At 36.2% G+C, this 27,562-nt stretch overlaps 2 protein-coding genes across 2 annotated transcripts; one reads left to right on the forward strand and one right to left on the reverse strand.

Annotated features, from left to right (window-relative positions):
- The first annotated feature begins 152 nt into the window (after positions 1-152).
- Positions 153-1,130, forward strand: LOC139784896 (uncharacterized). Its single transcript, XM_071724070.1, has one exon. It carries the CDS (start codon positions 153-155, stop codon positions 1,128-1,130), a length of 978 nt encoding a protein of 325 aa, XP_071580171.1.
- Positions 1,131-23,704: 22,574 nt separating this feature from the next.
- Positions 23,705-25,681, reverse strand: LOC139784892 (1-acyl-sn-glycerol-3-phosphate acyltransferase alpha-like). Its single transcript, XM_071724068.1, has 5 exons — positions 25,478-25,681; positions 25,265-25,395; positions 24,924-25,105; positions 24,563-24,728; positions 23,705-24,451 (listed from the first exon to the last, which is right to left on the reverse strand). Exons 1-5 carry the CDS (start codon positions 25,663-25,665, stop codon positions 24,441-24,443), a joined length of 678 nt encoding a protein of 225 aa, XP_071580169.1. The 5' UTR covers positions 25,666-25,681; the 3' UTR covers positions 23,705-24,440.
- Positions 25,682-27,562: the final 1,881 nt, after the last annotated feature.

Below are 27,562 nucleotides of genomic sequence, written 5' to 3' on the forward strand. Positions count from 1 at the left end.
CACACCGACGCTCCCTCCATGGAGGGACTCAACTCACGCTTAGATGTCTCCGTCAAAATTATTGGTTAATTTCAGCGCGAAGCATGATCAAATCTCACATTCATAAATGTGTTACATGCGTTCGACATTCCGCGAAAACTCCGACGCAACTAATGGGTGATCTCCCGAGTCCCCGAGTAAATCCTGCTCCTCCGTTCTCTCACACGGGCATAGATTACGCCGGACCTATGAACATTACCCCCGTTGTCGGTCGCGGTCAAAAGGGGAGCAAACACTACGTCGCAGTATTCGTTTGTCTCGCCACTAAGGCGATCCACCTCGAATGTGTGGAGGATTACTCCACCGATGGATTCCTCGCGGCATTTCAACGGTTTGTCAGTCGCCGCGGACTGCCATCGGACATGTATAGCGACAATGGCACGAATTTTGTGGGTGCTGACCGCGAGCTTCAACGCAGCTTCCGCGCGCTTGTGAACAACCCCTCCCTTAAGGAAATTCTCGCCAATGACGGTGTACGGTGGCATTTCGTGCCCCCTGCGGCACCACATTTCGGCGGGCTTTGGGAGGCTGGAGTGAAGAGCTTTAAGCATCATCTCAGGCGAGTCACCGGTGCTCGCACTCTGTCTCGCTCTGAATTCGGTACGCTTTTATGTAGGATAGAGGCTTGCTTGAACTCGCGACCGATCTCTCCACTTAGCGACGATCCGTCCGATTATACCGCTTTGACGCCTGGTCATTTCCTTATCGGCCGACCGCTCACGAGCGTACCGGAGGAATCCGTCCTCGAAATCAATGCGAATCGTTTGTCGCGATGGCAACACGTTCAATTAATGCTCGAACAAATCTGGCGTTCTTGGTCGTCGGACTATTTACATTCATTGCAACAGCGCGTTAAATGGACCGAATCTCACGATAATCCGAAGGTTGACGAGTTAGTTTTACTTAAAAATAACCTACTCCCTCCTTCAAAGTGGGAACTCGCAAGGATTCAGCAAGTCCATCCCGGACTTGACGGTCGCGTTCGCGTCGTCACATTGCGCACCGCCAATTCCGAGCTTAAACGACCAATCACGCAGATCTGTCGGTTGCCTGCATCTATCCGTCCACCGGGACCCGTAGAATCTCGTTAGATTTAAGCCAGCGTTTTTCATTATATTTAAGGACATTGTAAACATAGGTTAAGTTCTCAAATGTATATATTGTATATAAAGCTTTGAACCAAGACGTTCACACGCTCCTCTATGCGACCTTGTCAACCCCCGTTTGTTTCGCATTCCGTCGAATGCGAGGCGGGCGGCATGTTGAGAATTGAATAAATGCGAGCTGAATATTCTCGAACTTCGACGAGACAGCAAGCATTATTCGAGAACGCTCGAAAGGCTCCAAACCGCGAGCGTTTGCTTCCCCCCTTTTTTTTGGGTGTTTTGCGAGCAAACGGCTCGCAGGTGTCTATCGCGTGATCGCAAGTACCTTGGCCAATAGTCTGCGCGCTAGTCGATTTGGAGCCAGTCAGCGGATCTCGCGTCACCAAATTCCTCGCGGCCTAACGCGAAGCTCCGGCCGCGATCCCTTGCCTGCTCCGGCCGGGACGGGCAGTGAGCCGTCATAACTCGTACGCGATACATTGATCGACGTCGAGAACGCGGAGTAAAATAGCGAGTGCGAAATAGCGAGCGCGAAAGAGAAACGCGCATACAGTGTAAACCGCTTTTAATAAAGTTGACTGACTGTTATTTCTTGTACTTATTTTCTTGTACTCTCCACGGCGCGCAACGCGAAAACGTCGAGCGGTCCACTAACACAAATGATAGAATCATCAGCTTTTAGTTGGAGGGGAACCATGCTAACCATAAATACAGTCTCATCAGAAATTTTTATTTGCTTCGTAGCATTATCGTCATAGACATCATTATTCTCACTATCATATTCATTGTCGGACTTATTGTTATTATTGGATCTATTGATGGTACTTGAGAGAACAGCATCATCTGCATCACTAAGTTGATACCGGAGACTGTTGGACCACTTTTGTCTGGTTGTTTGTTCTCCCGATGCTCCATCCATTCCCCATTTACCTAAGAGGAACAACTTCGTATTCTGTAATTTCTCAAGATCACTTTCTTGGAAATTGGTAAGTAATATTCTTCTTACTGTATGATCTATCAATGAGATAAAGTCAACTTTTGCTCCAAGGTCGGTGATGTCAATGTGTTCAGGATAACAATTGACTTTCGCTGCCTGAATCTTGCGATAAGGCGGATATATCTTCTTTCCAAAAAGTTGCTCATTGTGGAGTCTCAACTTCCGATATTTATCAACTGTTAATGCCAAATCGCTGTACATAGCAAGTACTTTGTTTGAATCAACTTCGTCTTCAACGTCTGAAGCAGAATCGTCATCTACGGATAAATTTGTCAATTCTAGCGCTCTTTTCAATTCTTCCGCGCTGTAATTCCTAGCAATATCTTGAAGTCGTCTACGCTTAGTCTTCACAGATCCTTCTTCATAATTCACACGTGGACGACCAACTTTTGGTGTTGTTACACATCGATTTTCATCCACCTTTGTATTCCTTGCGTCTCTATTGAACACAACTACGAAGTCCTTCTGCCAAAAAGTTTCATACCTCTTTAAGAATAGACTTTTGTTACGTGTGACACGAGTCCACTGTCTGTTGAATTGTGGGAAGAAGTTATTGATCAATTTTTGTCTTATTTGAGATATTTCTTCATCGGAGAAAGAATTCGAAGATTGTATATCTTCTAATATCACATCTAATTTACTTTTCTGTCCGTGTCGTCGTCGATTACTGTTCCACACAACTTTTTTAGCGCCAAGTTTTTTACAAGAAAAATTTATTTATTTTATTTTAATTAAATATTTTTATTTTATAATGTTACCTCTTTAATTCTTTGTGATTAAAATGATTAAATGATTCTTTGTAATATTATAATTTTATCAAGGAGAATTAAAACTACTACCACTTGGTTTGATAGAAAGATCCTCAGGAATACAAAGATACATACCACTTGGGTTGAGTTAGATAACACAATTTTGTTTTATTTTTTAAGAGTAGTTGCACTACAATTATTTTTCAAAGCAATATATATATTCTCTTTGTAGTTGGCGTAATTTAAAGATTTCATATATTTTTTTGAAATAACATATCACTTAGGTTGAGTTAGGTAACGCAATTTTGTGATATAATTTTGTTAAGGAGAAATAAGGCTACTACCACTTAGGTTATTGGTACGTATCACTTGGATTGAGTTTGGTAACGCAATTTTGTGATATAATAATAATTTTGTTAAGGTATATATATATCACTTGGATTGAATTTGGTAACGCAATTTCGTGATATAATAATAATTTTGTTAAGGTATATATATATATATATATATTCTCTCTTTGTAATTGGCGCAGTATTAAAAGATTTCATTTTTTTTTTAAATAGATACCACTTGTTATTTAGGTTTTTTCGAGGTAGATATCACTTGGATTGAATAAAGTAACAATTTTGTAATTTAATAATTTTGTGAGACAATTTTGTGAGACAATTTTTGTGAGATATATATCACTTGGATTGAATTTGGTAACGCAATTTCGTGATATAATAATAATTTTGTTAAGGTATATATATATATATATATTCTCTCTTTGTAATTGGCGCAGTATTAAAAGATTTCACATATTTTTTTTTTAAATAGATACCACTTGTTATTTAGGTTTTTTCGAGGTAGATATCACTTAGATTTTGAATAAAGTAACAATTTTGTAATTTAATAATTTTGTGAGACAATTTTTGTGAGACAATTTTGTGAGACAATTTTTGTGAGACAATTTTGTGAGACAATTTTTGTCAGACAATTTTGTGAGACAATTTTTGTGAGACAATTTTGTGAGATAATTTTTTGAAACGTTGTGCGTTTAAATATATTAATTATTAGGCCAGTTGGGTCGAACAAAAACGACTTCTGTTTTTAATAATTTTGTTAAGAAAAATTAAAGCTACTATCACCTAGGTTAGAATAGATTTTATTTATTTTTGCATTTAAAATTAATGATACTACCACTTGGTTTTTTTCCGAGGTAACAACCACGCGTGTACTTGGCGCCTTTTTTTTACCTTTTTTGAAAAAGGTAATTTTGTACTGATATCATGCATTTTGTAGTGTTACGCATCCTCTTCTAAAAAGGGCATGTCATCCATACTCGAATCTATCGAAATATTATTGTCGCTTTTCCGCAATGCGGATTGGTTCTCTTGTGCTTACTTCATGACCGGCTGTCATGGCATATTTTGACAGTTGTGTGGTTAATAGTGTAATAGTAACAGTGAAATATTAAAGTTAAATAGCGCGCGCGTCTATATAAAATATCTAGTCTTATAAAGAGTATATCTTACAAACAGTATGTACAGATTGTAAAGCTAAAGGTGTTACAGGCTATTATTTCTAAGGAAACAAAAATTTCATAATTTGCTTAGTTTTAGAAATAATAGTTGGTAACACCTTTAGTTTTATACCCTGTATATATTTTGCGATATAAGACAATCGCATTCTAACGTGATTAATGCTAATAAAGTGAAAAAATTTCACCACCACTCTCATCGTCTTTTATAATTAAAATATAATCATTGATATGTAAATTAATAAATGAGAGACATGTTTGATGCCACATAAAAAATATGTAATAAAATACAATTGAATTTGGTTTAGAATATTACTGCTAATCATGAAAATACATTGCTGGACATTGTTTTTATGTAAAATGTGTATCTATATTTGATAATAGTTGCTTAATTTTTATTATCAACTTTTTGTAAAAATAATATATAAATATTTCTAGCACCTGTAGGCCATCGTTCTTCTTTCGTAATCATTTTTTGTTTCTCATCAATTTTAGTCCAAGATGTCCCTTCTCTACACATACTTGTATAATCGCCATTCTCAATACATAAACCATCATGAAATATAGCATTCATTACTTTATATTGCTGTTTAGCTATTGATACTTTAGCTGTTGATATGCCATTTAAATTAAATTTCTGTGGTATTTTTATTACTTTATTATCTTGTAATGAAAACAAAACTAAATGAATAATAACCATTTCTTTTGTCAACGTTAATTCATTTTTAAACATTATATCATTTCCTGCACAATGTTCGCATGATTTGTCATGTGATTGACACCAATGTGAAAATGTAGTCTTTAATAAATCATTCAGATCACATTTTTTCTTCAAATTTTTAATAGAAATTGGGACAACTATATTGTTATCAGTAATAATAACTTTTGTATTACCACATGATTTGCACCGACTAGTACAAGTAACTTGATGCTCTACCAGATTTCTTACATAATCATATTTTGTACAAATAGCAGTAAGAAATTCGACGGCATCTTGTTTAATCGAAAAGTATTCTTCTAAACTTTTCCGTATTGCATCAGTGTTCAAATTTTCCATATTACTTTCATATCGCTGTGCTAATTTACTTAAATCATCTTGTTTCTTAATATTAAGCAATTTTTTCTAATAATACTTAAATGCAATAAGCATTGTAATACTGCATTTGCACAGTGCGAATCTTTATTTGTATTTTGAAAAGCACGTATCTCCCAAGCAGTACTTTGTCGAGCTTCTTGATGTGACTCTTGAACGGAAGCAATGCTTTTCGACAATGTCCACGGAACATCTTTTACTTTTCGAAAACGTTGTTTTGAAATAGTAATCATTTGTGCTTGTGGTATAAATTGTTGTCTTAGCCGATTATATTCGGTAATAGCTCTATCACTAGCTGTTACAGATAACGGATCAAAATTAATTAAATGCAATCCATCCAGAGATGTTACTCGGGATAACGCAACATATGCTTGACCATGACTAAATACAGAATTACCTATATCTATAACAGCGTTTTGCAAGCTTAATCCTTGGCTTTTATGAATGGTGATGCCATAACTCAAAGATAATGGAAATTGTTTTCTAACAACATACGCTTTATCCATATCCATTACTTGAAACTTGACACTTACTCTTTCAATAAAATACTCCAAACCAGACGGTAAAAGAAGTTTTATCTTTTCTACATAATCAGTATCCTGCACAACAGAAATAACTGTAGCAATTGTACCATTTACAAGGCCCAAAGTAACATCAATATTGCGTCTTATCATGACTTTAGCTCCAATTTTAATTGTAATTTTTCTTGAAAGTCTAGCTGTTCTAGTATTATCATCATCATTATCCGTCAATCTCTTTACTACTTGCTTTCTTATATGATTACTACATTCAAACGTATCTTCAGCAATTAATAATATTTCTTTTGAATCAATACGACTTAACATTGCAGTGTTAAGAACATCGCACATATGACAAGTAGGCAGTAAACAAACGGTATCAGATGGCAAATTATCAATAAAATTACATAATTCGTATAATCTTGTTTCGAAAGACTCGCCTTTAAAAGATATTTTTCTTTTTTGGAGAATCTCAAAATCAGATTTTGTCAATAAACCAATACGAACTCTCGAGAGTAATTTACGATAAGATTCATCTCCTTGCTGGCGCATATTGATCGTTAATTCGTCATATTTAAAATTTTTCCACAAATTTGTAGACGCTATAGAGCCAATATATTTATCAACTTCTTTCTTTGATAATCGAACAAAAACAAAATTTTCACGTACAGGAGGTAATTGAAGCAGATCTCCAAATAAAAGAATATGCTTTTGACCAAACCAACCATCTTCAGTGGTATTGAATATTTGAGATAGTCGTAAATGTATATACGCTAAAGTTAAATTAGATATCATTGACACTTCATCAATTATAATAAGATGAACATCTTTGAGTTCTGCCCGTAAAACTTTCAAAACGTGATCAGATAATTGTGTATACTTGGGAGTATCACCATGTGCAACGAGTAACTGCCACACTCTGTGAACTGTCAAACCATCGATATTGAACGCTGCTATACCAGTAGGTGCTGCTACAACGGTATCCTTGTTGAGATTTTGTTTTATCCAGCATTTAATTGTTTTAATTAAGAAACTTTTGCCAGTACCTCCTTCTCCACTAACGTATTTTAGTAACTGTTTATTATCCGGCGATGTTACGGTGTTGATCACATCGTCAAATACTGTTCTTTGATCTGCGTTCAGATTTGAAATCATTTCAGATACATCGATTTCCTGAACTAATTTTTCACCAAGATCCTTAAAATCTTGCATCGCTTCACCAGCCTCAATATTTTGAACACCTATTTGATTATCAGGATCATCTTGAGACTCGTGCTGTTTTTCTAAATCATCTAAACGTTGCTGAACCAATTGCTTCGCAGTTTCAAATGCTTTTTGAAATTCCTCTGATTTTTCACGATAATCCAATGCTTTCTCAAGATCTAACTTTCCCTTGTGAAATGATTCTGCATAAGTATCACATCCATTTTTAAGATCTTCCAGTTTCCGCCATGGTTTAAACATAAGCAGTAATGAAAAGAAATAATTTTCCGGCCGCGTATTGACATCATATTTATAGTGATTAATAATATAGTTACGCTGTCGTCGTTTCAGATAATAACCATTATTCATCTTGTAGAATTCAATATTTTTACTTCGTGGTTTGATTTTCGTAATATCATATTGCTGTGCAAATTCATATAAACACGAGGCTTCAAGTTCTTCCGGTCTCCGTGGATAATGATCATCTATTATAGATGGACAAAATATGTCTGTGGAATCTCCATCAAGAGCTTCAATTTCCTTACAGGTTTTAACTTTTCTATGTTGTATCATATTAACATCTAACCATCTAATACTCGTATTTCGATCAGTCCCATATAAAGGATTACCTAGCAATGTATCAGCAGCTTCAAGAGCTCCACATTCTCTATTACTCATAGCTCGAAAAGCAATCTTCCAAAGACGGCTCGCCAATGATTCGTCTTTCTTATTTTTACTATCAAAGATAACATCAGATATTTCACTTTTTCCTGGTTTATTTATATACTTAGTAATATACCAAGTAAGCAGCGATTCTTTTTCACCGATAAATTGTATATCCATATTTCCTTCCCATGCAGTAAGAATGACAGGATTATAATCATTTATACAGGTTTCAGTATCTGTTCGAGGAAGGTCATAAAGCCTACTTCTATTTTTTAATCGTTTCCTACCTGCTATCGAACTTATGACATCTCTCAGAATCAACGTGTCTGTAACTGGACGAGGAAATCCGAAACGACAGACGCGAGTCGTTTTACGTCCTGCTTTTTTAGAACGAAGACAATAATCGTTATGTTTGTGTCGTTGATACATATTGACTCGCCTGTATAACAATGGTGAAAGATTTGGATCTGGCATTTTACAACTTATATGTTGCAAAATAAATTTAGAAACCTCTTCAACGGAAGATTTACCGATAATTGGCGCGTCTTTAATCCAAATTAATAAATGAAAATGTTGTATACCTCTACCTTGGTATTCTCGTCGCCAGAAGTAATGCGTTACTTCTCCGATCGGGTGATCTTTGGAACAAATAAAATCAAGCAGCGCTTTGAATTTATTATCAAGAAACCTCGACGTCGACACGGGATCTTTAGCAACGAGTACGCTAATGGGCGTCGAATCGTCAGGCCATCCATTTACTTTACGAAGATATGCACCTAAATCTTTCCACATCCATTCACCAGGACTAACTGTAAAGAACCATGTCGCAGGTCCGTATTCTTGCGTCATAGCAATTAAATCACTTCTTGGTCTACGCCAGTATTGTTCCGTATTTCTTAAAGTGGAAAATATCGAACTCAAGTCAGATTCTAAATCACCTTTCTGCAATGCTTGTAAATATTCTTGAGCCGTATAACGTTCTCGTGAATCAGTTGTATACAATTTATGATAAATACCACGACTTAATTGACGAATATTCGCATCATTTAACAAGAAAAATAAGAATTGTGGACTTAATCTAAATTGTGAATGTTTGGATGTCAAACAACATTTAATAAATTCATGGCTATGAAGTTTAACCTGTCTAGTTTCGCGTTGTCCATTAACACCAAAAGGAAATAAATCTGGAAAACACATTAGATCTAAAGCTTTCTCACGATTGTCCAAGGGCAAATCTTGAACTTTTAACATTTGATATAAGGCAGTAGCACTTTGACATGATTTTTTTTCATATAAAGGATAAATAGTGTATTGCTCGTAATAACTATCTTGACTTTCGTCAAGAATCTGGGTTAACATCGCTTCACGCTGATTATTTGAAGTAGCGTCTACGTTATTTTTTGTTTCTTCCATTGGAACTTTTAAACTCAATTCTTGTTCGTCATTTGATAAAATAGCGTCTACGTTATTTTTTGTTTCTTCCATTGGAACTTTTGGACTCAATTCTTGTTCGTTATCCAAAACAGATTCACTATCATTTTCCGTCTCTTGTGCTTCAAATTCATTATTATCCAGTTTCTCTAAACATAATCCATCGTGAGTTTCTGAGAGTGTTATATTATTGTAAAAAGGATTGTTACGTTTGAGCCATGTAAAAGCCTTGTGTACCTTTTTACGATCTACGTATTCCTCCCAAACAATTTTGGATTTTGTCGGAACACCTCTAACACGTACGAAGTACATTTCATGATTTTTATTAATTGGATCGGTATCGGAACATAATTTGTTCCATGTCTCTTGTAAAGGTAATGGTAAATGAAACGTTCTACCTTTTACTTTTTGTACCATATTTCTATGAGGCAGTTTTTTGTTAATAACAGTTCCCATTTTAACAACAGTTTGAAAAGCTTTAGCTCTTTGTATAAAAATTTTTTCAAACGTGTTAAGAGATGATATTTCTTCGGGTGTATCACGTACAAATCGATTATTTAAAACGCAATACGCAGGCATTAATCCTTTACGGAATTTTCCTGCACAATAACGACATATGTATTGTGGGGTAATGTTATGTTTTTTTAAATGCGCCATTAAATCTCTCCAAATTGGAATATCTAATTGCGTTTTAAGCTTATTAATTTCAGAGACACTTTTCTTATAACAAAGTCTCTCACATGATGCACAAACATATCGAGGTGTGTCCATGCAGCGTTTGGTAAAAGCCTTAAATGCGTTGCTATAGCGAGAAATGATATCGTCATCACTCAAAATAGTACAACTCTGCTGATGTTTGTACATATTTGCTTTTTCTTGTTCCAAAGTTATAATTTCATTTAATGTGTCTAAATCAGCGGAAGTTAAAGCCTTCTGCAGATTTAACATTTTCCGATAGAAACTTGTCATTTGATAAATTAAACGTTTAATATGTCTCACCTTTGGAAAATGAGGTGATAATATTTGAACACAAAGAAACATCGCTTTGCAAAGTTTCGTATCAATGTAACAAGCATGTGCGTGACCCTTTTTATTTGAATTTTTTATTGTACATGTATGAATCTTTTCTAACAATTGTGGTATTTTGTTTAAAGTACATGTACTTATCGTTTGAAGGAATTTTTCATAACGATCGATTAAAAACGGATCATCAATTTTACACAAGGTATTACATACCCATGATTTTTTTGCTTGTGCCTCCTGCAAAGGTAGTATATTCATAGTTTGACCTTTTACGTTTATTACCAAAGGTTGTGACGAAGTAATGTTACGATATGTGTCGATAAAATAATTTTCAGACGAAGCTGTATGTCGCGATATGCCACATAATGCACGTATTTTATCGTCAATTGTAGAGCATTCTTCGGCAAGAGTCAAACACGCTTCTGATTTATTTTTAAGTGAAGCTAATATTTTATAGATCTTGCGGACAAAACTGTCTCGAATATGCATACACCAACATATGATTCTTTCGGCTTCTAATCGTCTTTCAATATGATTTCTAATATCAAGTTTCTTTTCAATATCTTCAATTGCCACAGGGCGAAATTTTATTATATAATTTCGTGACCAAAACTTTGCATATTTTCTAGTAATATTTTTAGCAATATCGCGATTTTCGTTTGCAAGTACGCATTTAGACTTCTTTCTCTCATAATATCGCTTATTATAAAGCCATTTACGATCACAATATTTTCTTTGTCTATCTCTTTCTTGCTGAGAATGTATAAGATAATGTATATGATAATATTTTCTTTGTCTATCTCGTTTTTGCTGAGAATGTATAAGATAATATTTTTTTTGTCTATCTCGTTTTTGCTGAGAATGTATAAGATAATATTTTCTTTGTCTATCTCGTTTTTGCTGAGAATGTATAAGATAATATTTTCTTTGTCTATCTCGTTCTTGCTGAGAATGTATAAGATAACGTTTTCGCTTGTTAAGGCAATTATTTGCTAAGTTGTCTTTATACTGACGTCGTCTTTTAGCACGATTGTCTTCTAAATTCTGATATCGACTCCGTTTTTTAGCACAATTATTGTCTGACGAATGTTGTTCCTCTCGACAACGTTTCTTAGCGCGATTAATTTTAGTATTATTAATATTATTAACACAATTGTTTTCTGAATTCTGATATCGACGCCGTTTTTTAGCACGATTATTTTCTGACGAGTCCTGTTCCTCTCGACAACGTTTCTCAGCGCAATTATTTCCAGTATTACTAATGTTTTCACAGGAATCTTTCTGAGATAAATGTCTATTTATACGTAGAGCAGTCGCTTTAGCTTCTCTATCTCTTATTACTGCTAATGAAAGCACTGTCTGAGCATCACTTTGTGGATCTTGAGGAAAATGTTCAATTGTATTCGATTCGAAAATCTTCAACAAATGTGAACGCATTACTCTATGATCATATCTAACTTCGTCAGGTTTAATATTAAACAATAATGAAATCGCAAAAGCTATAGCAAAAACTCCGCAATCGTTACAGTTTGGTTGATATTGTACATTCGGAAATTCGACAGGATGTTTCTCAAAGTCGTATGTTGGAAATAATTTTCTCAAGAATATCTCGTGATGTTCGTGCAATTCTTGTTTATTTTGTGAATCATAGATATATATTTTTGTTGTATCGTAATAACTACATACCCAATGTGCATTTCTATCTATAAGCTTTGGATCTGCACAATTGAATGGAGCTGACGAACTGTGCAATATTTGTATATGTTTTCTATGTTCTGGTATACGTTGAATAAATTGAGGCATTTGGATTCGCCATGTTCCGACAGGTTCATAATCTGAACAACTTCGCAAAAGTGTATGAAAATGATCCATATGAGCGTCCATAATCCATTTGCCTTGAATAATTATATCTTTTTCTTTAGGCTTTAAAATTATTTTCTTTTCGAAATTCTGTTTGGATCGCTGTCGCTTTATAATAGCGCGATTGTTTAAATCCTGTTGCTCTGCACGAGACTTTGTAGCATAATTAGTTTCAGAATGTGTCTTTGCACTTTTAGCAATTGCTTCAGTTTCTGTCGCTTTTATTGTCGCTAATGGAAGTACTCTTTGAGAAATAGCACATTGTGAATCTTGAGCACGATTATTTGGTAAATTCTGTTTGCATCGTTGCTGTTTTGTAGCGCGATTTTCTAAATCCTGTTTTTCTGCCCGACATTCTTTAGCGCAATTACTTTTAAAATGTCTTTTCATACGTTGAGCAGTCGCTTTAGCCTCTCTATCTCTTATCACTGCTAATGGAAGTACCTTTTGAGGATTAGCACATTGCAAATCCTGAGGAAAATGTTCAATAACATTATTTTCCAAAATTTGTATCAAATGTGAACGCATAAACTTATGTTCATACTTTACTTTGTCAGGTTTAATATTGAATAACAATGAAGTAGCAAAAGCTATAGCAAAAACACCACTATCTCTACTGTTCGATTGACGTTGCACAGTAGGAAATTTGATAGGATGTTTTTTAAAGTCATGTGTTGGAAATAATCTTTCCAAGAATCGCTCATGATCTTTACACAATGTTTTATTATGTGAGGAATCATATACAAATATATTTTTTGTATCATAATAGCAACACACCCAATGTGACAAACTACACAATATTTGAATGTGTTTTTTATCTTGTGATACAGGTTGAATCATATCAGGCAATTGTATTCCGACAGGTCTATAATCGGAACAATTTTGTACAAGTTGATGGAAATGATCCATATGTATGTCCGTCAGCCATTGGCCCTGGACAATTATATTTCTGTCTGTAGGCATTAAAGTAATGTATTTTTTTGTGTGTACAGACATGTTAGTTGTTGAAAATAAGATGTTTTTCTATGTATATAAAACTGTAAAAGCGGATTTTTACAAATTGACTGCTAATGCAGCTTTTTTAAAACTATAGCCGTATGAACAGCCAAAATTTAGCGCTAATAGCAGCCAATGTTTGCCAGCGCTTGTGGCAGCCGTTATACAGCGCCAAAGAGCAGCCGGATTATCTATATATATAAAGGAAGATGTCCTGACTGACTCACTGACTCACTCACTCACTCACTCACTCACTCATCAACGCCCAGCCTAAACCCCTGAATCGAATTTTCACCAAAAGTATATAAAATAGGGGTAGAATTTTCCGGGGAGTGCCACTATGTGTATAGTTTTTTGTTACCGATTTTTTGGAGACCGGTTTTTTTAATTTTTCTAATTTTTCGAGAAATAATTGACCGAATCTCAAACCCCTGAACCGAATTTTTACCAAAAGTATATGAAATAGGGGTAGAATTTTCCGGGGAGTGCCATTATGTGTATAGTTTTTCGTTACCGATTTTCTGGAGACCGGTTTTTTTAATTTTTCTAATTTTTCGAGAAATAATTGACCGAATCTCAAACCCCTAAACCGAATTTTTACCAAAAATATATGAAATAAGGGTAGAATTTTCCGGAGAGTGCTACTATGTGTATAGTTTTTTGTTATCGATTTTCTGGAAACCGGTTTTTCTAATTTTTCTAATTTTTCGGGAAATAATTGACCGAATTTCAAAGAATTATAGATTAAACAGGGGTAGAATTTTCCGGGGAGTGCTATAAAGTGTATAATTTTTCGTTACCGATCTTTTTGGAAGCCGGTACCGAAATTTTTTCAATTTTTCGGGAATTAATTGACCGAATCTTAAAGAATTGTATATGAAGTAGGGGTAGAATTTTCCGGGGAGCGCCATGACGTGTATAGTTTTTGTTACTGATCTTTTTGGAAACCGGTTTTTATAATTTTTTCCAATTTTTTGGGAAATAATTGATTGAATTTCAAAGAATTATACTTGAAGTAGGGGTAGAGGGAGAGAGAGAGGGAGAGAGAGAGGGAGAGAGAGAGGGAGAGAGAGAGGGAGAGAGGAGGGAGGGAGGGAGGGGAGGGAGGGAGGGAGGGAGGGAGGGAGGGAGGGAGGGAGGGAGGGAGGGAGGGAGGGAGGGAGGGAGGGAGGGAGGGAGGGAGGGAGGGAGGGAGAGGAGGGAGAGAGAGAGAGAGAGAGAGAGAGAGAGAGAGAGAGAGAGAGAGAGAGAGAGAGAGAGAGAGAGAGAGAGAGAGAGAGAGAGAGAGAGAGAGAGAGAGAGAGAGAGAGAGAGAGAGAGAGAGAGAGAGAGAGAGAGAGAGAGAGAGAGAGAGAGAGAGAGAGAGAGAGAGAGAGAGAGACTATTTGCGTGTCTTATTATATATGTCCTCCGGGGCGAAGCCCGGGTAACCAGCTAGTATATATATATTTTTTTTTTTCAGAAGACCTGCAAAAGAAAATATATATTTACATAATACAATTTAATTTAATAGCCCGATATTTATAGTCAAATCTTATTTCAAAACCATCTTAAGTAATGTCTTAAAATGGTTTGTGATTGACTTAAAATATCTTAAAATTGTACTTAAGACGATCATAAAAATGAGATCCGACTACGAATACCAACCATAAAATGAATAAAGAATGGGGGTACTAGCATCATGACAGAAGTAAAATATATAAAAGGAATTAGTTGCTGGGTCGGCTAAAATAACTCTAAAATTATGTACTTTTAAAATCTTCAAATTTTTTTTGAATACTTTAAAGTACAGAAAATCGAGGATAGTTTCCGAACGAACGGTGAGGATACAAAATCTGAAACTTTAAATTTTCACAAATTATCCCGAGTGTACAAGTAGTAATTGATTCTACTAATAAAACTTTATATTTTTGCAGTACAAATTATCCCCGCAAGTACAAACGCAAGTACAAAAGTGATTGATTCTGCTCGTAAAAAACCCAGGTAATACATATTAGTTTCATATACGTTTTTTGAACGTATATATAGTTAGTTTCATAACCGTAAAGAACCATTAAGAAACGTTTGAACAAAAATGTGTTTAAAACTATAATTTAAACCATGATTTAAGAAACGTATTTTTTACGTTTCTATAACAAAAATATTTATTTAATTTTTTTTTTAAATTATAATTTGCTTTATCTATATACTAGACATCACAGACGCGCGCTTCGCGCGCGCTATTTAGCTTTAACATTAAACACAACTGTCAAAATATGCTATGACAGCCGCTCACGAAATTAGCGCAGCAACAGAACCAATCAGCATCGCGGAAAAGAGTCAACAATAACTTCGAAACTTTCGAGAAGACTTCGAGAGATGCGAGTAACGATTTAACATGCCTTTTTTTAGATAATAGGGTAAATATGCACATATTAGGTCAAACCTCACCGATGACCTTGACCTTTTATTATTATTATTATTATTATTATTATTATTATTATTATTATTATAACGGGGGGAAAATCCACACGGATACCCTCTCCCCCGGGGTGGGGAGGGCGGTTATGTGGGACTTTAACCCACTAAAAACCCCCTCGAATGTCCCTCACGGCGCTTTTTGGGGAAGCCCCGAGAATCACAAGTATACCTTCCGTGAGCCTCCCCACGATGACCTTGACCTTGACATATGTTGTCAAGGTCACCCTCTTGAGTGACCTTCACAAAGTTTTAGCTGGCGGTCATTGTTTATGGAAATAGTATGTACATGCATGAACGAAGAAAAGTTATTTAAAGCAGCAAATTGTTGTTTCCAGCTCCACCATCCACGAGTCCATACGTTTTCGGGTTTATAACTTTCCACGCGTGAAAAGCCCACGCATGTACTTTGAAGGCACACTATGTGTCTAGTTTAACAATAGTGGAGCCACCGCAGGGGGGCGGAACCTATTGCCTCCACGCATACACTTTTCACGCGAGACGAGTTGTTACATGGGTTCGTGGCGTGCGAGCTCGTTTAAGTAGAGGTGGTATTGAACAAGAGGTATTGAACAAGATAAGTTAGTCGATCATCTGTGTGAATATTTGTGGCGATATACAATAAACGAGCTTGTAAAACACGCCACAAACCCATGTGGCACCTCGTTTTGCGTGGAAAGTGTCAATCATTTATGTCTATTAGTACTCAAAATAACTGCTATATTTAAAGCAGTGAATCGTTAATATATTGACCATACTTTTTGTTAAAGCAGAGAATAGTTGATATAGAAAAGTATATACAAGAATGTCATAAATAGACTACTATTATACATAAACACGAATCCCTCGACCCTGTATAATGTGAATCTCGCTTCAACTTAGAAAGCACATACAAAGCAAACACTCTCTATTCTCTGCTTTAAATAACTTTCCTTTCAATATACCAACAATTCACTGCTTAAAAAAATTTTCCTTCGTTCATACATGTACTATTTCCACATAAATATCAATCATTTATGTCTATAGTATTAGTATTCAAAATAACTGCTATATTTTTTAAACTTTTTTTATAACTTTTTAATAAACAATGACCGCCAGCTAAAACCTTCTGAAGGTTACTCAGAAGGATGACCTTGACAACATATGTCAAGGTCAAGGTCATCGGTAAGGTTTGACCTAATATTTACCTATAATAGCTTTAATAGTTTTGTTTAACATTTAAATTTATATTGCACTAATTATTGCACAAAATAAATTATTTTATCCATGCACATATATCCACTTATTTACTTAAATTAATTTTGTCCTACCGGTCTTAATCTATTTGTCATCGGACAAATCTGAGCTTAGAAAACTTCCAACAGTTGCAAAATCAACGTTCTGCTGAACGTGGCTATTAAAAGAACGTTTATATGGTTGTTTTATTTTGAAGAACTTCCTGAACTGGTGCACATCAGTAAGAGAGATCGGGGCTCATTGGCAGTTTTCACAATTTCGGCATTTAATTTTTTAAACAACTAATTATCATGATTAAACAGTACTAATATGATAGAGAGAACCTTTCTCTATATTTTCATAGCAGGAACGATCCTTTATACTGTATAGTTTCTTTGTAATAAGTAAAATATGAACATACTGCATCGTAGCCAGCTTGCCCCGATAGTAGGGTAAATTCGCTATCTTTGTTAAATTAAAATAAAAACGTAATAGAAATACAAAACGCGTAGCAGATGTACTTCTTGATAAAGATTGTATATCTTTTAAAGTTATTTGTAATAATCAAATAACAAAATGCTGTTGCAGAAAATTGTTAACTATTTTAGATGTAGTTTTCTCGACATAAAAATATTAAGGAGGTTGGTTAGTCAAATCAATTTGATAAGAATTAGTTCAAATTTATGGAAAATATTCGTCTATGGAAATCCAAAGTTGAAGATAATTGTCTGCATGGTTGTCGAGTAATTATAAATTATTAAAGTTATATTCTTGTCTCTCTTCTTATACACGGGCGACACAGCAAAAATGTTACATAACCTGTAACGTAACTCTCGAAAGCATATTAAATTATCGGAAAAGAAACGTTTCATCGAACGTTTTCGAATTGGACATTTTTACTCATGAGAAATGTTTCTAGAAATCGGTTATAAAACGTTTCGGAAAAATGCTTGTAAAACATTTTGAAACGTGTATGTGCTACCTGGGAAAGGTATTTATTCTAGAACTCAGTAAATTTATGATTTGCATACTTAAAAATTATGGGGAAGCAATGTGCAAGTCTCTACTTGCCCACTTAAAAACTATGAGGAATCAATGTGCAGGTTTCTACTTGCACACTTAAGGTGTCAATTCATAAGACGTTGAAAATGAGCGTCATCAATAAGGTGAATGTAGTGGTTTCGCTTTGACGCTAGCATCAAAGAAATAAAATTGAATTTGTTTAATGTTCAGCGTCGTCGCTGAATCATCGTTAATCGTCCCAGTACAATCAAACATAGACTTCGAAATACGTAAAATATTAACCCTAATCCATCCAACCATGCCCTTTCGTGTCCCACGCGTTTCTAGCGATCGTTTGTTCCAAAAAACAAACGAGCGTGGGATTATCCCCTCCACGCCTAAAAAAAGTTGTAGTAGGGAGCATCGGACAGAAATTTCAGAGCCGTAGCTCATTTACTCTCGAAACGGCGAACAATCAAAATCTCGGTGGAACACGAAAGTGCATGGTTGGAGGATTACGTCAGTGTTGTGTGAAAGGTAAATGAGAATTTTTTTTCGATAAAAATGTATTTTTGTGTATAATTTAAGCGTATTAAAAAAATATTTCTGTCAAAAAAAAATTTGACATTCCATAGAGGACTATTATGGCTCAGAGGCAGATTGAAGAGGTGGGGAGGAGCTACGAAAAAAATTAATTTTTTACATAGAAATATCTGTCACTTCAAATTCGTCTTTTCTTATTCAGAAATTCTTTTTCTAGCATTCTTTAAGTCTTAACCCATTGGCTATGTAAAGAGAATTTTACTATTTGGGCCAAAAGTGTGTTGAAAAAAAAAGTTCATCGGATTATTATAAAACTTGATACCCTTATGTTTTTTGGGTCTCTGAATCCGAATATGATGTCAGATTTACAAAATTCAAAATAGCGGGTCCAATATGGCGGATTAAAATTACAAAAAATGGTCTGATTTTCATGAAATTTGGTACCCTTATGTTTTTTGGGTCTCTGAATCCGAATATGATGTCAGATTTCAAAATTCAATAATTTTGAAGCGCCATATTGCATCCGCCATTTTTTAATTTTGATGTCATATTCGGATTCAAAGACCCAAAAAACATAAGGGTACCAAATTTCATGAAAATCAGACTTTTTTTGTAATTTTGATCCGCCATATTGGATCCGCCATTTTGAATTTTGAAAATCTTACTTCATATTCGGATTCAGAGACCCAAAAAACATAAGGGTACCAAATTTCATGAAAATCAGACCATTTTTTGTAATTTTGATCCGCCATATTGGATCCCGCCATTTGAATTTGAAAATCTGACTTCATATTCGGATTCAGAGACCCAAAAAACATATGGGTACCAAATTTCATGAAAATCAGACCTTTTTTTATAATTTTGATCCGCCATATTGGATCCGCTATTTGAATTTTGTACATCTGACTTCGGATTCGTAATCAGCGACCCCAGAAACCACCCGAGTAACAAGTTTCAAGCAAATTCAGAAAGTTTACTTTGTTTTTTCTACGTTGCGGCTATAGCCGTCATACACACTCTTGGCCACTTTTGTTTTTTGCGGCTATAGCCGTCATACATAGTCAACGGGTTAAAGTCCTTCTGTACCATTTACAAATTACCAAATTTGCGGCGACAAAATTAAGTATTCCTATTAATTAATAATTATCCTGATATTTTTTTCTCATTCGCACTACTTTTAGCTTAATTTGCGCTTTGAAGCATTAAATTTCGTAAATTTGTTCGTGAGTTATGATTTTTAAATAAAACAAGTCGTAACGTGCGTCTTTCAACATATAATTGTTGTAAAAAAATATTTAAATAAATAATTTTCAATCTTCTTTACATTGATTTTAGTCGAAGGTATAAAGATACTATAATAATTTTTTGAGAATTTTTCAAAGCTATTAACAGTACTGAAAAAATGCGTGGGACACGAAAGTGCATGGTTGGCGGAATGAAGTGACGGAAAAAAACGTTGGATGGATTAGAGTTAATTATTTCAAGTAATATCTTCAAGTAATAATATTTATGGATACATATATTATTTCTGAAGATTTTTTCTTGCTGAAATGAGCGTGGAGTGTCAACGTGAAAAGCACCTTAAAAAAAATAGTTACCTTGTTATGGGCCTCGTATGGGATAATAATCAGGAGCGGTGCCGACGCGACTCACCGTCCGCTGGATGTAATCTGTTAACAATTCATTCACTCACAGAAAAAGATATTGTCTCAGAGATATCGCAATATATCGACAATATAACCTTCACTCACAGATATGATGAGATTGTAAGCTATTTGCGAAATAGCTTATGAGCCGCGAATCGCACCGGAAAAGGTCGTAGCCACGGTAACGGAAACGGCGAGGACGAGAGTATTGTCGAGCAGACCTCTCGTATGAGTCACTCTGGGGCAAAATAACCGCCAACGACAAAGTACTATTAACAGAGAGAATTCTTCTCTGCTATTAATCACACAATGTATTTGTCAACGTGGTTTACAAAGCGTAGGAACCGGTAACGCGTACGCGGAACGCAACAACCACGGGTAGCGTGTGAAAAACGCGGGAACTCCGACGATCGATTAATACGTCCGGTCTTTGAGACTTCTCAGGGGAATCTGACAAACAACGACCGCCGGCCGACGACCGCAGTGGTACCAGTGGTAACCCGAGAAAAAATAATTTTGACTAATCATATATAATTGTATATGATTATGTATAGAATCATAAATGAATATATATGGGTATATTTATGATCATGTATATTTACATCTTGCTCCTTGTATGATTATATATGGATCCATATATGATTAGATCTGACCATTCCTATGCTGATATGACTAATATATTCTAATTCGTATGAGTAGGTACAGATTCATATATGATTAGACCTAATCAAGCCTGACTCATACCAGACTGTATATGAATTCATATATGACTATATTTAAATCTATGTATGATTCTATCTAATCATGACTGGCTAATATGAACTCGCACCTGACTATATGTAAATTTATATATAACTAGATATATATCTATATATAATTGTTCGTATTTAGATCTGACCATTTCTATGCTGATATGACTAATATATTCTAATTCGTATGAGTAGGTACAGATTCATATATGATTAGACCTAATCAAGCCTGACTCATACCTGACTGTATATATGAATTCATGTATGACTATATAATATATATCTTCAGGGTATCATGTACATATATCACATATATACATACACACACACACACACACACACACACACACACACACACACATACACACACGCGGCGCTCATATTTATATTTATATATATATTCAATAAACAACAAAGTTATATATATATATTATATATATATATATATATATATATATATATATATATTATATATATATATTATATATATATATATATATATATATATATATATACGAAAAAATAAAAACACTTTTACTATATATAAAATTGGTCCAATTAGCTATACGATAAGCCTATTATAGTTAAGAACTTGATCCGTTCCATGCCGTACAGTTTTTCAAATTGTTTTACAAATAATTTAAGTAAAATATCTGATTGTTTAAGATCAAACTGTGTAATTTGATTTTGAAGTAAATTAAACAATGCTATAACTAACATCATCCAGTGCTGAAAATATTCATTAGGCAAATGATCAATAAGAGCTATAAGAGAATAAAATAACAAAAAATTGTAATTTTCGGATGCATTATGAAATTGATAATATGTTAAAGGTCTTGGTAATCGACAAAATGATTGAAGTGGTCGTATACTTGTGATAAAATTATCAATATCTTTACTCTTTTTTTTTATATTCCAAGGACCTTTTTTATCAAACCACAATTTAATAAGTTGTTTTACTATCCCAAGAAGAACCGAGTGCATGAACCCAGGTAAAACACATGTTCCAATATCAATCAGCGGCACACAAAACAATCTACTACTACGGAAAAAACTACGGAAAAATATAATTTTTAATCCAATTATTTGTTACATTTTTGTGGAATTAAATTATATTGTTAGATAACTATACAGTATCTATGTCTGACACCTTCCGTACATCTGCTAACAATAAGTGTAACATATGTAGTACAATACGAAACGTCTTTATTAATTAACGTTGTAGCACAGTACGTAAGGTGACTGACTCAAGATCCAGGGGTTCCAGGTTCAAATCCAGCGGTGGTCAGCAAATTTTTCCAGTACAATATAAATTTAATTAATTAAGCTTGCACATAATAAAGATTTTCGGCAATAAAATAATGTTTAACGAAAAAAATAAATTTTATATTTTTATATTTTAATGGTCAAATATGAATAGATATGACCGTCTATATGATTTTGTATGAGCATGTATGGTCAGACCTGGCCAATTTTCGGATCTGATCATATAAACAATAATGTATGATCATATATAATTAGTCAAAATTATTTTTTCTCGGGAATGTAATCAACGACGACGTGATTGGCGACGTGATCGACAGCAACGTGATCGACGGTGACATGATCGGCGGCGACGTTATCGGCGTGTATAGATAGAGCCTTTAGGGCTGCATTCAAAACTATACTCGAGTGCACACCGCATCGCTTTATCTTTGTTACTAAAAATTGAACAAGGACAGGGATCATATTCTCGAGCCTGCCCTAATGATTTTCGTGTGCGACTTTCTATTTGAAAAACATTGAATTTCGCATGCGAGTTTCATGAAAACGATTCGAGAATAAGGGCCGATATCACAGTCTCCGATTAACGTGATTTTCCGATTAAACTCACTCTCCATCTCTTTCTAACTGTCCCCCTAGAAAGAGACGAAGAGTGAGTTTAATCGGAGAATCACGTTAATCGGAGACTGTGATATCGGCCCTAAGGCTCCAGAACGACGCTGGTGTGTATTCGAATGACCTAGTTTACACCGATCTCTTGATACGCGTATCAAACCAATAATCAAACTAATTTACTAGTTATTTACTATTTAATACGCGTATCAAGTGATCAGTATAAACTAGGCCAGAGTGAAGTTTCCGAATATAGTCTTAAAGGCTCTCTACTCTATAGGGGTATTCCACGCTTTAAACACTTTTACCCGCCATCGTCGCCGGTTTTATCACTCTCGTCGCTAATCCGTCGCCGTCGATCCGTTGTTGATCACGTTGTCACCGATCACGTCGTCGCCGATTAGTGATTATTACCACCGGTACCCTCGCCGCTGATCTCGTCATCTCCGGTCTCGTGTCACGTTTTAAAGATAGTCAACATTTTCTTACTGAAGGAAATGGCGAAAGAAGTACGAACGGAAAATGTAAGTACTGTCTTTTTAAATATATATTTCACACAATTAATATTGCTATTTTTATTTTATTTTAGCCGATGGAATTAGACGATGATGACGATTTCGCGAACGATTTCGCGTTAGAATTCTCCTTGGAACAAAAATCACCCACCAATCTCGTCGCTGCCGGTCCCGTCGCCGCCGGACCTGTCGCCGCTGGTTCCGTCGCCGCTGGTTCCGTCGCCGCTGGTTCCGTCGCCGCCGGACCTGTCGCCGCTGGTTCCGTCGCCGCTGGTTCCGTCGCCGCTGGTTCCGTCGCCGCTGGTCCCGTCGCCGCTGGTTCCGTCGCCAACCGTGGCAACCGTCCCGTCGTCGCCGATCGTCCCATCCGCGTCGTCGCCGATTCTGGCACCATCAATCCCGTCGTTGCGGGTCCCGTCGTCGCCGATCATGCCGCTGCTCATTTCGATGCCGAAGATAATAGACAAGGTAATATGTTTATAATAAATATTTTCTCGTTATATATAATTTAATTCATATTATATGTATTTAATCACAAAATTTCTTATACAATATATACATATTATTTTACAGTTCTAAGACCAAAAGGCAGAGCCGCGGGGATACGACGACAAGAAGAAAGGTTTATGACCTTTTTGTACAGATTGTCATCTGCAAATTACCATTGGGGTAGACGAGGCAGAGGCAGACAGTATAGATAGATGTAAATCACACATTTGCAACGACATTTACTCCGCTGTTCTTCGATATTGCTCTCGTATTAACAGTCTTACGTGTACAAAGAAGCGTATACATTAATTACATATTTTTCCTGAAGATTCCTAACGCATTAAGTAATTAATTTTTCCCATCCCATTCATAGAAAATGCTTTTCAAAGAGGATCAAGTGGATATGTTGCACAAATATACTTCATAAGATCTACTTTTACAATAATATCAAAAAGATTACATAGAAACGTTTATACATGTACATAAGTGCATCTCGTTTATATTGTTAGTAAGTAATTCAATTTCATTACAATCTGGTACTTTGGACAAAATATTTCGCATAATTATGTGTACAACGTACAAGAATTTGAACGTAAATACAATGGTAAACCATTTTTGGAGAACATTATATATCACAAACTGACATCACAATGTTTGTAAATTCAACCTCGAATATTTGAAAATTCAATAAGCTTCGGAAGATCGTCTTTGATCAAACCCGCAGTGGGAATAGGCGGTAAAACAGTAATTTAACTGCTTCCTGAAATATAAAATCCATCTTTTAGGCATACATATCACGTAAAAATGTAATTATCTATATGTAAATACATTATTTAATCATATACATTAAAATATAGTTAAACCTGTTTACCTGAATTGAATCTTTTTAATTTGCCGTCCAGAAAGTAGTACTTTGACACGACAACGGGTTGAATCGGCATTTGAGATTCAATCGCGACATGGAAAGCGCCTTTCTTAAAGGAAAGCAATGAATTACCCGAATGTCGATGTCCTTCGGGAAATAGAAGAAGCCTCCGCTAAAAGAATCAATCGAAAGTATTAACTTCCATATAAAATACATATATTGATTTATTTGGATCTCACTTAATTTAAATAATCTCCGAGTTAATATTAATAATAATATTCTTAATATTAATATATTTTTTGATGTCATTTTAAATCCCAACACTGTCAATACGAAGTTGGTACAAAGAGCATTACAGTAAAATCACCTTCGCCAGACGAATCGATTCTGCTGTAGCATTAATAATCTGGCATGATTCTCCGGCGTTTTTTCTATCGATGAACACCGTCCCCCAGAGCCAGCACGCGAGACCAAATGGTCCAAGGTACAAAATGTCCTTCTTGGAGATAACGGTGCAGTTATCCATCGCTAACCACAGCTCACCTAAAACTGCAAGGCCAATTTTATTATGCATACGCGGCATTTTCGTTCCTGATAAGATAGCCTACTTTCTTATTCGCGCATTATTATTTTATCGAGTTTGTTCAGAGCGTTTTTTAATTTAAACACAACAAACTTATAATAATTTCAATAATTAATCTCGATTACCACAAAGGTCTAATGAACTCTGATTGATGAGCACGACGCAGCCCGAGTCTTTGACGATGTTTTCCTTGCCGTGAAAACGGAAACTCATCCCGATGATCTTCGCTATCGTCACCACGCCTCTAGCCGACATTCTGTAAAATTTCATTTTATTTATATTTTAATTTTAATAAGACTCGATATAATTTAGCTTTATATCCATATACGGGAACTTACAGCGCGTTTTTCCAGCTGCCGACTCGAAATAGCATGAACGGTATCCATAATCCTGCGGCTAACGCGCTCGCTATTATGAAGAAGGTGAATTTCACTCGATATCTCACGCTCTCGCTCAAGGCACATAGTATCACAAAGTCACAAAGAGAAATAACAGCGCAATGCCGCTCGTCAAGTAAATGCCGCATAGTACTCTGAAATCGTACAAGATTAATTATACCGATTGGACATTTATTTTATCCGTCGCGTCGCGTAAAGAGTCACGGTCGGTCTCGCTCCGCGCGTACTACCGTGTCTCTCGACGAGATAGGTTAACTGATGAACTGACTGACAGCGCGCTAAACGCACTGTCTGCACTGCACTGCACTGCACTGCACTGCGATTAACTGATGAACTGACTGACAGCGCGCTAAACGCACTGTCTGCACTGCACTGCACTGCACTGCGATACTAACGCCGTTAGCCGCCAGTGTCGAAAAAGTGAAAGTGACATTTTTCTGTATATATATGTTATATGAGATGAGAGCGGTCGACGTAGAAGAAGAAAGTATCTTAAAATAAAATTTTCAACATTTGGACTTTGCGTCGCTATCTCCGCTCGTAGGGCACGTAGCGGAATATTATAACAGAAACCCCCCCCCCCCTAATTCGACCCCAAGCTATCGATCAAGCCTACTTAGAACTGATCCGTTCACTCGTTATCGAGATCTCAACATCTCGTATACTCGCAACCCGTCGCGTCGCGTAAAAGAGTCACGGTCGGTCTCGCTCCGCGTATACTTGGCGCGAGACACTGCCGTGTCTCTGATGGTAAAAAAGCTGCGCAACGATACCGAAACTGTCGTTAAGGAGTTAGAGAATCCCGGGGCAGGATCCCCTTAAGGCTGTAATCTTGTCATGGTAGAAAGGCTCAGTAGTATTTAAAGAAATTCTTCTTCTATGCAATCAACTAATAACAGTCAACAATTCAGGATTCCCTGTTGAAATGCAGTTGATAACACAGGCCCACAAAAAAAGTTGTCTGCCCTATTGACTAGACCATGATATTCCAATGTATTTTGGCCCGTTGAAACCGAATATGACCAGTTCTGCCCCTACACGTCAGGATTTTTTTCTACAGTCAAAAAAACTTCAAAAATCCATTAACAAGGGAACCTTGCGAAGTGTTAATTTCAGATTTTAATGAAACTTGGCATAAATGTAGAGGGGGTGAACACATGAATTTAGCAATTTTTCGTTGATGCTCAAAACGGTTTAAAAGGGTGAAACCTCCCTTCAGAAGTAGAGACATTTATTGCTTTTCTCGATATATCTCATAACTAAACAAAATATAAAAATATGTTTCATATAAAAGTTTTACAGTATAAATACCTCTATTTAACTGTGCTATTCATTTTTTGATAGGGTTGAGGAACTTTTTCGGAGGGTTATCCACTTTGATCGAATTTTTAGCAGTGAGACCTCAAAGTTAAACTCTTTAACGAGTATTAAAAAAACATTGCAATCCATGCAGAATTCGGGTGTAGGCAGAATTTTGTCCCTAAAAAGACTTTTTTTGTGTACACTGTGGCGCCGACGGACGACGACGACGACGACGACGATCGACTCGACGACGACGACGACGACGACGACGACGACGACGACTGTTACGGACGACGACGACGACGTACGACGACGACGACGACGACGACGACGACGACGACGACGACGACGACGACGACGACGACGACGACGACGACGACGACGACGACGACGACGACGACGACGACGACGACGACGACGACGACGACGACGACGACGACGACGACGACGACGACGACGACGACGACGACGACGACGACGACGACGACGACGACGACGACGACGACGACGACGACGACGACGACGACGACGACGACGACGACGACGACGACGACGACGACGACGACGACGACGACGACGACGACGACGACGACGACGACGACGACGACGACGACGACGACGACGACGACGACGACGACGACGACGACGACGACGATCGACGACGACGACGACGACGACGACGACGACGACGACGACGACGACGACGACGACTGACGACGACGG

The sequence above is a fragment of the Temnothorax nylanderi genome, unplaced genomic scaffold, assembly GCF_030848795.1.
Source record: "Temnothorax nylanderi isolate EJ_2023f unplaced genomic scaffold, tnyl_v1.0 TNYL_tig0700_pilon, whole genome shotgun sequence".
NCBI lineage: Eukaryota > Metazoa > Arthropoda > Insecta > Hymenoptera > Formicidae > Temnothorax > Temnothorax nylanderi.